Source organism: Triturus cristatus, chromosome 10 (genome assembly GCF_964204655.1).
Source record: "Triturus cristatus chromosome 10, aTriCri1.1, whole genome shotgun sequence".
Lineage (NCBI taxonomy): Eukaryota > Metazoa > Chordata > Amphibia > Caudata > Salamandridae > Triturus > Triturus cristatus.
The window spans coordinates 203,598,476-203,610,924 of NC_140593.1; the positions used below are offsets into that span (position 1 = coordinate 203,598,476).

Sequence of the window (12,449 nt, forward strand, 5' to 3'; positions counted from 1 at the left end):
TGGTTTCATGGTGTGGAGGGTCCCATGTCCGCGGGTCCCGGGCTTTTGGCTTGTGGTGGCACGTGGTGGGACATCCAGCCTACACGCCGGTGGCGGAAGGTGAGCAGTGAGGCCTGGGTGAGCATGGGCGGGCATGCTCTGTGGGCAGCGGGTGCCTTTGCGATGCCTCTGCCTGGGTGTGCATGAGTGGGTAGGCGATGTTATCTTGTGCAAGTGTGTGTACTGTGCCAGTCATTTATCTGGACTCTGTTTCAGATGAAGGCTCTGAATCAGATGTGTGTCCTGGTGTACTGCTATACATTCCGGCACGTGGTTGGAGACACAGGTGGCAGCAGGTGAGCAGTGTGGCCTGGGTGCGCAGGGGCAGCTCTCTCTCTCTTTCTCTCTCTCTCCCTCTATTCTTCTCTCTCTCTCTCTCTTTCTATTTTTCTCTCTCTCTCTCTCTCTCTCTCTCTCTCACTCCCTCTCTTGTTCTCTCTCTCTCTCTCTCTCCCTCTCTTCTTCTCTCTTTCTTTCCCTCTCTACTTCTCTCTCTCTCTCCATCTCTTCTTCTCTCTCTCTCTCTCTCTCTCCCTCTCTTCTCTCTCTCTCCCTCTCCCTCTCGTCTTCTCTCTCTCTCTCCCTCTCTTCTCTCTCTCTCTCCCTCTCTTCTCCTCTCTCTCCCTCTCTCCTTTGCTCTTTCTCTGTCCTTTGATGTGCGCAGGACACACCTTCTCATCACACAGGCTGTGACCTACGGACTGTCCCACGGGGAGCCGCCATGTGTCTTCATTTAATTTCGGTGTTCATTTCAATAAAAGTTATTTGTTATGCGACATCATGCAAAATATTTTGCACATGTTTTTGTGTAGCTGATGTGGCATGTCTTTGTTGGGGGGGGCCAGGAAGGGGTAGTCCGTGGGGTGGTGTTGGTGGTTTTTATGGCCCTCTTGGGTGTCCGGGCCGCATGATGTGTGGCTCCATGGCATCTGTTGCCCTTCTGATGTGGCCCTGGGCTGGTCTCCCTTTTGTGGTGCTGGCTGCCGTCCGACTTAGCACCAGGTCAGAGCAGGTGTAGATGTCCTGGTGCTAACGCGCCTTATTGCTGTTTTTTTGTTCTTATCGCCGATCGGGCTGGTCGTTGAGAATGTTTAGGTGTGGTGTTGTCGCGGCTTTTGGCACGGGAACGCCTACTCTGCATCTCATTAGCATTAGTTGCGGGGATCCTCTGTGGCGATGTTTTTTTGCTGCTATCGTGGGTAAACTGGTGCTGTGGGCTGTTTGCACCAGCTTGTGAATGGGGAGGTAAATTTATCATGACTTTGGCTGCGATAAACTGCCGTTAATTCGGCGATAGCTCCTTGTGAATATGGCCCTTAATTTTTCCTGATAATCTCTCAGCTGTGATGTCCTCTCAAGCATCATTAAAGGCAAACCTAAAAATAAAAGTGATATATGGGTATCGATCTGAACTAAATCAAAATTGCTGTAGCGTTCAAAATCTGTTGCAATGAAGCTGGTTTCATTGCAGAGCGTTCGAATTTAGCTCTGCATATCTGCATTTATCACTTCTTAAAAATGGCTACAAGTATTAATGAGGAATGTTTTATTGTTTTTGTAGGACTGAAAATGAACAAGGGGACAAGTACGTCATCGCGATCGTCATCGCTGTCCACGATACGCCCTCCAGAGGTCATCCAGTTAAAAGACATTGTCTGCTACTTGTCGCTTCTTGAACGAGGGAGGCCGGAGGACAAACTGGAATGTATGCAGACCTGTTTAATATCGGCATTACAAGTTTGTCGAAGTTAGACGTCTAATTCGTGTTTGTGAACATCTTTGTCAATCAATCCTGAAATTAATAATAGTGCGGGAGAAGGAGAATGGCAGAGCGGGAAAATGTCTGTGATATCAAATTGTTTCCAAAATTCTAAAAATATTTGGCATCATCGGCACTGCTGTTTCAGACCTGAGTCTGTAACCCTGATGTAAACTGTCAGCCATATATAGCTGTAAGGTCCCTCTAACCTGAGTTTTATGCGTGTTGTGTAAACCTCTAACATCTGCATGCATCTGCTATTTACGGCCCATGATTGTGAGCTCTGTGTAACATGTCCTTTTTCTACTCTGCCTCTTCCAAGTAGATTATCAGTGACAACATTTGATTTACAATGTATTTGTAAAGGGCTGGATGAACAAATGAAAGGAAGAGGACTGCAGAACTGAATAAAAAAAGTTAAATTCGTGAGAAACAAGCATTGGCAAAGCTAATAGGTAGCACATTTGGACCAAGAAGGAAAAAAGTGCAATGGTGTGACTGCTGTTGCCAGTCGTGTCATTCTATAGGCACGCATAGGCCTCACCACACATGTGCATTCCTGCAGAATTACACAGGCTCCAATTCCCTTTTTGTATTTACTGTTCCAATATTACAGATACTCCCAGGATCAATAAATAAAAACAAAGGGAATATTTACAAGGGGATTGCTTCACTGGAACTTCACTATTATTTATTGACAATGCTCTGCTCCATATTTGCAAAGCATTAAGCCACTTTGAGTGGCTTAACGCAGCTTTATATGTATGATACCCTTTCAAGCAGAATCTGCGTAAAAGGGGCATGCAATGGGTGTTGCTGTGGGCATGCCACCGTAACACCCATTGCTTTTTGATGTGCCCCAGATTTACAAGGATGTTTAAATCTGAGGCAGCGCCAAAACCTAATGCCATTCAATAGCAGATGTTAGATTGGTTCAACGAGGACACATACTTTAATTTCACCTTGTTTTTTCTCTTTCTATGTGTTTTGCATTCTGCAGCACACATAGAAAGAGGAAAACGCCTTTAAAGATTGTCCATGTGAAGGAAGGTGTCCCTTCCTACATATAAACAATTATTCCCAGCAACAGAGACACCCTGGCGCCATAGTGCAAAGGTGCCTGCATTGCAGGGAATCATCCCAGCAATGCAGGCACCCTTGCACTATGGCACCAGGGTGTCTGTGTTAGCGCTAAGCAGCTATTTTTAGCACCAGCCCAATGAAAAACACAAGAGTGCACCGTATTCTTGTAAATACCGCATGTACCTGCATTTTTTTAAATGACGCAGCATGACACAGCTAAACAGCTTGCAACGCCACACTGTGCTGCACCAATTCTTTGTAAACATACACAAAAATGTTTATAAAAGTAAAAATGGACTGTGGGTGGCAACCTAGGAATGGCTTGGGGAATGAGTGTGATAAGGGAAAAAGCAGCACACAATGGAGAAAATAACATGGACCACTGGGGAGAGCATATGAGAGAGGGAGAAAGCAGCACGCAAGGAAGGGATCAACTTGGGTAGGTGATGAGTAGCACATGGAATGCTTAACCAAAAAGAAAATAGTAGTTCTGTAAAAGTGAATAATAGTAGGATATATGTGAGCCATTCAAGAGTCTGGTAAAAATGTTGTGCACCGGGGGAGGACAAAAAACAAGAGAGGAAGACAAACCAATGACCAAAAAGCAAGCAAAGAAGAATGACAGCAAACCCAGCCAATGGAAAGCAATTTGCGACTCCATATGCACTGAAAGCTTACAGTAGGTCTTTTTCAACCAGACAGCAAGACCTAAAAGTGATACAACATGTAAAATTACACACCTAGATTTTTATGAAAAATGCCACTATGCAAGCCTTTCGAAGCACTTTTTAGTGAACTTGTGCTTAACATACTTTTTGGCATACAATAAAATAATTAAACTGATTTATGAGTGCACTTTCAGAACCTCTGGCCCTATAACTAATTAAGGTTAAAAGATATGCTTTAAAGTACACCATTTGGATAACATTTTCCAAACTTTTTTTCAGGGGTGAAAAACTTCATCTAACACTTTCAAAGAAACTTGTCTTAGTGTGAAATGCACCCTTGCTTTCAAAAAGTACATAACGAGGAAGCATTTTTTGCTAAAACAAATTGATCAAACTTCTGGAGCAGCATTTTACATAATAATGTGTAATGTCTACCAATTTTGGGGCATTTCACATAATTTGCACAAAGAAAAATGTGCACGTTTTTCCGAGCTTATTTGAGAGCCATTATTTACTATGGTGATCCATTTAGAGCCTTTCACTCCTATAGCACAAAAACCTGCCTGTGCAATTGTCCAATTTAGGAAAGAGCGGAACAGGTACATCTTTAAAGAACATTCATCATCATACAGTAACTGACCACAAACCAGCTACCCCTACTATCACACGTTAAAGTGTCTTTGCCTTTGACCCTCTACTGCCTTTTTGCTCGGTTCATGCTATATAAACACCACGTACATGCATATATACAACACTTTTTCCAGGATATCAGGACATATGGCTCCTTGAGGATGTCAGTAAAGTTCTTCCTAAAATTGAGATTTCTGCTAAAAAAAAAACTTACACCCTGAAAAGCTGGTTATGTGAGTTCTGGAGTACATACTGTTCATAACCATAGCACTGTAGTGGGACAGATGATCTCTCTGAATATTAGGATTCTGTCATCCTACCACCAAAGGTTCACTCTTGAGAAGCTGATTAGGCCAAAATATATCTGTATCACACAAGGTCCTATGTGCCATGGCATCTGCTTATATGACTTGATTCCAGAGTCATCTTCATTTTAGAAACCTATAGCTGGAATGATGATTTCTGATCCTGTTAGTCTTTTCATATCCTGAACTAAGGAATGCATATTCTTTAAGGGATTTGCCAGTGACTGTCATTCATCTGTAATTACATCGCAGGTTTGCTCACATCAATCAGTTTGTATGGATCTCATTGCGTTCAAAATCACCATTACCTCAAAACATGAGCTTGCTTGTGCTTAGTCCTTATTGTCTCACTTGCTGTTTATTTGTTGTCCTCTTCCTTCAGTTTGTGTGGTCTTATCACTACCTCAGGGATTCTTCAAGGCACACATTTTTCAGCATGTAGCTACAGTAGTATTATAAAAAAAAAATTTAAGACCAAGGTTATATTGTATTCTTCAAAGACTAATTACATTCTTAGTTTTTACTGCAGTATCATTCCTAACTCCATTCTAGTTTTTAGAATATTAATTTCCAGATTGACATCTGCTTCACCTTGCTGTTTCAGTTTTGATACATAGCTTTGGAAGAATATCAATTGACAGAATGTGTGTTAGATAGCTAGTTATTTTAAAATATATTTTTTTAAAACACAAGGTCCCAAATATTTTTTTTCAATATGAATACTGTTATCATTAACATCCATGTCACTATTATGAAAAAAGAAATACTGTAAGATATACTTTTTTTTAAAATCAATATCTAAGGATTGAAAGATGGTAAATGCTAAAATTAGGATTCAGTCTAAGTGAACTGTTCCAGCGAAAAAACCTTCCTCTTCCTCCTTCATGAAGAGGATGGTAAAGAAATAACCAGGCAACTTGATCAAATGCTCTGCATGCAGTGAGAAAAGCAACGTTTAAAGGAGAGGATTTATCTTCTGCACATGTAACCATTTTCATAAGGGCTGCTGTGAGTTCTGGGAATTAACTCAGACCACTTGGTAGAAACTGTTGATGATAGAAGAGGAGTTAAATATCTGACTGATATTTTAGAATTCTTTTTTTGATATTGGAGTTCAATAAACAAATCAGGAAATATGAACTACTTACTGATGAATGTTTATCTTTCATCAAATAGATACAAATATTGGTAAGTGACCAAAATGACAGAATGTTTGGTCTCAGTATGACTGTATGAACAACCTCCAGAAGGAAGAGGGAGAGATCAGTCGAGAAGGTCTAGGAACATTTGCTGCCCTAACTATCAATGTTACCATCTCTGATTCGTGCATATACCCAAGTGTCTTCACTAGTGTGGAACACAGATACTCATCAATCTTCTTCTCATTATTGACTCTGCTTCCATCATGTAGTTCAGCAGAACACTCAAATGCACGTCTTAGAAATGTGCCTAATTTTTTACCAGCTAGTTCTATCATCTTGTTGATGTGTTCTTGTTGATCTGTTCCTGTACTTGGGTGGAGACTGCTGTTTTTGTCTTATCAATCATAGTGAGTGAAAGGTCAGAACATGTCCGAAATATCTGGGTCCATGGAATTTCTTTCAGAAGGGCAGAATCTGTCCTCTTTTGAGCATATCCATAAAACTTCCTTGCCTGAGTGAGATGTGTAAGACGGAATGAGTGCATCTCCTCCAAGAGATTTAATGACGAATGTAGGTAAATGGCTGTCTTTATGGAAAGATGCCATGACAGATAAATTTTGCTATTTTTATTCCACCACGTGACCTGAGACGTTTTCACAAACTACACACTCTTCTTTTTCTATCCATCATGTGACCCGTGATGCACATGCATGTTTTTATCAAAGTGATTCCCGTTATATTTACATTATTGATACCTTCAGAGAACATTGCACCTTCTTACCATTTACATTTACTCCAGTTATGGCCGCATTCTAATCATATTAGTCATGTCACCTTTTATCGCGTCACCACGTGACGCTTATACAAACCTTTCTTCCTTTCTTTATAATCATGTGACCTGTGTAACATACACACATTACAAACCAAGCGACTTTCACTTTATTTTTATTTCCACGCTCAGTGTTATTCATCTTTAACCACAAAAGTCACATGATGTTTCACCACAATTTAAATACTTTACCGTTCACTTACGCACGTATTACCCGGAAGTAGACCATGTTCGAGTTTTGCACGAGACTCTTCAAAATCTTTAGGTAAGACCTGACGCGGCTTGACCATCTTTGCTATTCATCTGAACAGATCATTCAGGTTCTTACACCTCTTCATTATTCTTTCAGAATTCTTCTTTAACATGCGTATACCGACATCGCATTGAGCAAAGTAAGCGGTTCCAAAGCATCCGTTTTTTTCACTTTTGGGTGTATTTTTACGCTATAGTTTTTCACGGTTCTCATGAACTGCATTTTCAGGGGCTTGACTCTTTCTGGTGACCACCATTCTTATTTTTGTTAATTGTAAAACGGAGTTAGAAGCTCCATCACCAACATCAAAAAATCACATTGCATGTTTTATTTGGATGCACATTTATTTGTAGTTTACATTGCTAATCTTCATTACGAATTGTGCCTTGACTGATATAAATACTTCTTTAACATTTACAGATATACATCCCCTGAGGAAGGGCTACGGCCCGAAATGCATTGGGCCACTGTACAGTGAATGGAATTTGTGTTCAATCACATATCTGGATTACTCATATATAATTTGATTACGTTTTTGTAAACATGGATTTAATTCATTGACAAACAAAAGTCAGAATGATGAAAGAATTGAATTAATTCAGACTATATTTAATAATAAATTCACAGAAGAACTTTATTGTACGTGCTTACATCATTTTCGTGTGCTATTGAGGGACGCCCCTTCACGAAGGATAGCGCTATTGATTCCTTCTTCTTGGAGTACATCCATCAGGAAGCCTTTGAAGTAGCAGACGGTTCTTTTTTGTCTATTTTCTTGACCTTGATGAATGATGATCGAAAGAAGGAGGTGAGGATGACAAAGTGGTTCATGAAGTTAATGGGTATGTTGGGCTTGCAATGGATTTTGATGAAGCTGACAGGATGAGGTTGACCATACTGATTTTGTGTAAGCTTGTTTAGTGTTGTGCTGTTTGATGTCCAGATTGTTGAGTGTGCTGAGGGATTTATTCTATTTTTTATGTTGTACAACTTGGGTATACTGAAGTACCAAGGAATGAAGAGTGGATATGCTAAATAGAGGAGGTGATCTGAGATTTCTTCTTCAAAGTTCTTATTGGTTGAGGAGGTTCTGTAGATCAAATTGAAGGAGGCTGAGTGAGAAGATGAGAAAGGAGAGTCTAGGACAACGTTTGGACGACTGACTAGTTCCACCTGTCTAGTGTTTGTGGTCTATGTGGCAGATACTGAAAGCCAGTGGGAAAAGGGCATCAATGCTGTGTGTGGAGAAGGGTGTGAATCATTTTTCCATAATGAAGAAAGCATCAAGCTTTTTCTGTATATTGATAGCAACTGTGTCAGGGGTTTGGGTGATTTTAAGCTATTTGTTAACTAATACATGTTGAGGGGTTGATGATATGTGTGTTCTTTTGAACAGTATGGTGCCGATCACGATCCGGTAAAAAATTCCCCCGTGCGACTCGTATCGGGTCTTTTTACCGTACGAATCGTCCAAGTGCCGTACGAACTGGCAATCACGATTCGCATGGTAAAAAGTCCATACGACCCGCACCGGGAATCAATCCCCACACGTCCTCGGGACGGAAAATGTGTCCGACACGTCCTCGGACGATTTACCTTACAAACGTAAAAATCCAAGTCCGACCGAGGAATCACGATCCATCCCGTGCGTCCGAGCCTACAACCGTATGGAAAAAACACCGTCCGCACCGAACACCAATAGCAACCATGGAGACATGTGCCCGCATACGCGCCCAACACTCCCCCCAGCCCCCGTACGTCCGACACGTACCCCCCGTATATGTATACCCCCACCCGTCCATGTACACCCCAGTACGTTCCAGTCGTACCCCCACCCCAGTACGTGTCGTACCACCGTCTATGTACACCCCCCCACCCCTGTACGTGTCGTACCACCGTCTATGTACACCCCCCCACCCCTGTACGTGTCGTACCACCGTCTATGAACACCCCAGTACGTTCCAGTCGTACCCCCACCCCAGTACGTGTCGTACCACCGTCAATGTACACCCCCCACCCCTGTACGTGTCGTACCACCGTCTATGTACACCCCCCCACCCCTGTACGTGTCGTACCACCGCCCATGTACACCCCAGTACGTTCCAGTCGTACCCCCACCCCAGTACGTGTCGTACCACCGTCAATGTACACCCCCCACCCCTGTACGTGTCGTACCACCGTCTATGTACACCCCCCCACCCCTGTACGTGTCGAACCACTGCCCATGTACACCCCAGTACGTTCCAGTCGTACCCCCACCCCAGTACGTGTCGTACCACCGTCAATGTACACCCCCCACCCCTGTACGTGTCGTACCACCGTCTATGTACACCCCCCCACCCCTGTACGTGTCGAACCACCGCCCATGTACACCCCAGTACGTTCCAGTCGTACCCCCACCCCAGTACGTGTCGTACCACCGTCTATGTACACCCCCCACCCCTGTACGTGTCGTACCACCGTCTATGTACACCCCCCCACCCCTGTACGTGTCGTACCACCGCCCATGTACACCCCAGTACGTTCCAGTCGTACCCCCACCCCAGTACGTGTCGTACCACCGTCTATGTACACCCCCCCACCCCTGTACATGTCGTACCACCGTCTATGTACACCCCCCCACCCCTGTACGTGTCGTACCACCGTCTATGTACACCCCCCCACCCCTGTACGTGTCGTACCACCGTCTATGAACACCCCAGTACGTTCCAGTCGTACCCCCACCCCAGTACGTGTCATACCACCGTCAATGTACACCCCCCACCCCTGTACGTGTCGTACCACCATCTATGAACACCCCAGTACGTTCCAGTCGTACCCCCACCCCAGTACGTGTCGTACCACCGTCAATGTACACCCCCCACCCCTGTACGTGTCGTACCACCGTCTATGTACACCCCCCCACCCCTGTACGTGTCGTACCACCGCCCATGTACACCCCAGTACGTTCCAGTCGTACCCCCACCCCAGTACGTGTCGTACCACCGTCTATGAACACCCCAGTACGTTCCAGTCGTACCCCCACCCCAGTACGTGTCGTACCACCGTCTATGAACACCCCAGTACGTTCCAGTCGTACCCCCACCCCAGTACGTTCCTGGCGCACCCCCAACACAACCTTCTAAGTACGGAGCGCACCCCATGCCCCAACATCACAACCGCATGTACGAGTCGTACAAAGCCACACACAAGGACCAAATCGTACAACCAAATGGCCCATGTACACACCGTACACACGCTCAAAACGCACGTACACAACAAGGACAAAACAAAACAACTCAACAATACACCATTCGCAAGGCACACAGCCACTAAACATGGCCAACAACCACTAAAATAACACAATCACTGACCTGCAACTGTCAAAAACAAACAGAGGCCCAATACACCACCACTCCTTATAACACACCCACCCAAAATTCAAACACTGCCACACCCACCCATGGACCAATAAAAAGGGCCCACACACACAAACCATGAGCCTTTGCAACAGACCCACTGCTGCCAGACACCACAGAACCAGACTACAAGCGACACCACATCTTACACTTGCACACCTTCACACGACCACCCTCACAAACACCCTCTCATCACATTCACACACACACACAACCATCCACACCCCCCCCCAACATCCACACACCCCCCACACCCACACCATCCCCACCCACACCCCTCACCATGCCCACTACCAAGAATCCAAAGTTCAGTCACCGAGAGTTGGAGGTCCTTGTTGATCAAATCCTCAGAGTCGAGCCACAGATCTTTGGAACATTGGTCAGAAGCACCAGCCAGGCAGCCAAAACAGCCATGTGGCAGACCATCGTCGATGCTGTGAATGCTGTTGCGGACACCAGGAGGACCAAGCAGGATTGCCAGAACAGGTGGTACGATCTGCGGAGGAGGGTCAGAGCCAAGAGACAGGAGGAACACGACCAGGCCAACGCCACCGGAGGAGGGCCCTCCCGCAGACCCGTACAGTACCATCCCTGGGAGGAGAGGGTGATGGCCATACTGCCGGTGGAGGCAGTTGAAGGAGTAGAAGGACTCCGAGACCCGGGTGAGTACACAAACAACGCACCTCACATGGGGGGAACTGCAACCACAACCAAAATTAATAACAGGCACGCAAACACCACAAGCCATCGCATTACTCAACCACACTCCATGAGCAGGCACATGCCACTGCTGCCACCATGCCCCATGCACCCAGCTGGACAATGTCAAGTCACAGGCCACAGAAGACAACAACACATGACACGGTAACCCGGATGGCGGGAGGCTGGGCACCAAGAATCACATAGTGCGACTCCAAAGCAGACAACAATGCCCTCTGCCCATATGGCCTAGGTCACAGCCAGACAAACACTGTGTCCCAACACAGGAATGACTTGCCAGCAAATGGCGGATGCCTTGCATCAACACATGGGGGTGAAGGCACTGTTTTGCACATGCCAGCAGCTAATGAACAGCCAACAGTGTGAAAGAGTGGCAGCACACACCACCACAGCAGCAGCGCACAGACACACAGCAGACAAAATGGGTGCCTGGAGATCAGAAACAAACTCACATCAACAGGCCAAGGGCCACTCAAAGATCTGCTAACAGTGTGTGCCCAGGAAGCTGGGCCAAGGTGACAGAGGGTGACACACGGAGGGAGGGAGAGGGGGACACAGAGGGAGGGAGAGGGGGACAGAGAGGGAGGGAGACACAGGAAGATGGACAGAGGGAGGAGGCTGACACACAGAGGGAGGGAGAGGGGGACAGAGAGGGAGGGAGAGGGGGACACAGAGGGAGGGAGAGGGGGACACAGAGGGAGGGAGAGGGGGACAGAGAGGGAGGGAGAGGGGGACAGAGAAGGAGGGAGACACAGGGAGAGCAAATCAGTCCTTTGGTGTGTGGGAATGTCTGCTCGTCAGCAGGTGGACTGCGTGCATGTAGACAAGGGTGCCCAGTGCCAGAACCCCCCCTCTTCATCATGGCAAAACGCAGGGCCATGTCACAACCTGTACACGAGCACAAGGACAGCCACCTGCATCATATGAGTGTGTGGATCCACTCCATGTGCACATGTACAGTGCTACAAGGAAGGCGCAAACGCATAGCTCGGCACACATGCACACTCCACTGCTGACTGCAGTCACACTTGACGCAGCAAGTAAGACTGTGCCACACATAGTTAAAGGGGCCAAATTGGTGCCCAAGGGACACACACATGCACAAGTGCACTGTGAGTGGAATGCAAGACAGATCCTAATTCCAAGAGGAAATGTGCCAACTTTGTAACGGATGCAACATGGATGTTGCATGGATCCAAAGTAACATTGTCTCTCTCACACACAGGTCAACGTCGTGCTGCACCCCCCAACACTGGGGGGGAACACTCACAGGACCCGGATCTGCAGGAGACCGATCCCACCGGCAGCGACCACTCTCACCACTCTGCGGACGACCCCGACCGACCTGGCCCCTCTGGTGTCCAACCACCTGCAGCACCTGCGTCAGGTACAACCGTGCCAACCACCACCCCCACTCCTGCCACATCCCAGGAGACACCCAGGATCCCTGCCCCAACACCACAATGCAGCCAGGCTCGCCAGGAGGGACACGGTGTCCCGGGCACCCAGGAGGAGGCAGGCGACAACGCCAATGCCACCCCTCAGGGGTCCCGGAGACCCCATGTGCCCACAAGTGCAGGCCAGACGCAAGTGGGCAGGGGTGGTGGGAGTGGAGAGCGGCGG

The 12,449-nt window shown here is 46.4% G+C and overlaps 1 protein-coding gene across 2 annotated transcripts in view; it reads left to right on the forward strand.

The window, feature by feature from the left end:
* Window positions 1-12,449, forward strand: part of DGKB (diacylglycerol kinase beta) — a 1,940,047-nt gene that overhangs the window by 403,131 nt on the left and 1,524,467 nt on the right. For both annotated transcript variants that reach the window (XM_085630814.1, XM_085630813.1), the window contains one exon: window positions 1,601-1,744. In XM_085630814.1, the coding sequence (XP_085486940.1) occupies window positions 1,601-1,744 (144 nt within the window). The remainder of the gene's footprint in view (window positions 1-1,600; window positions 1,745-12,449) is intronic.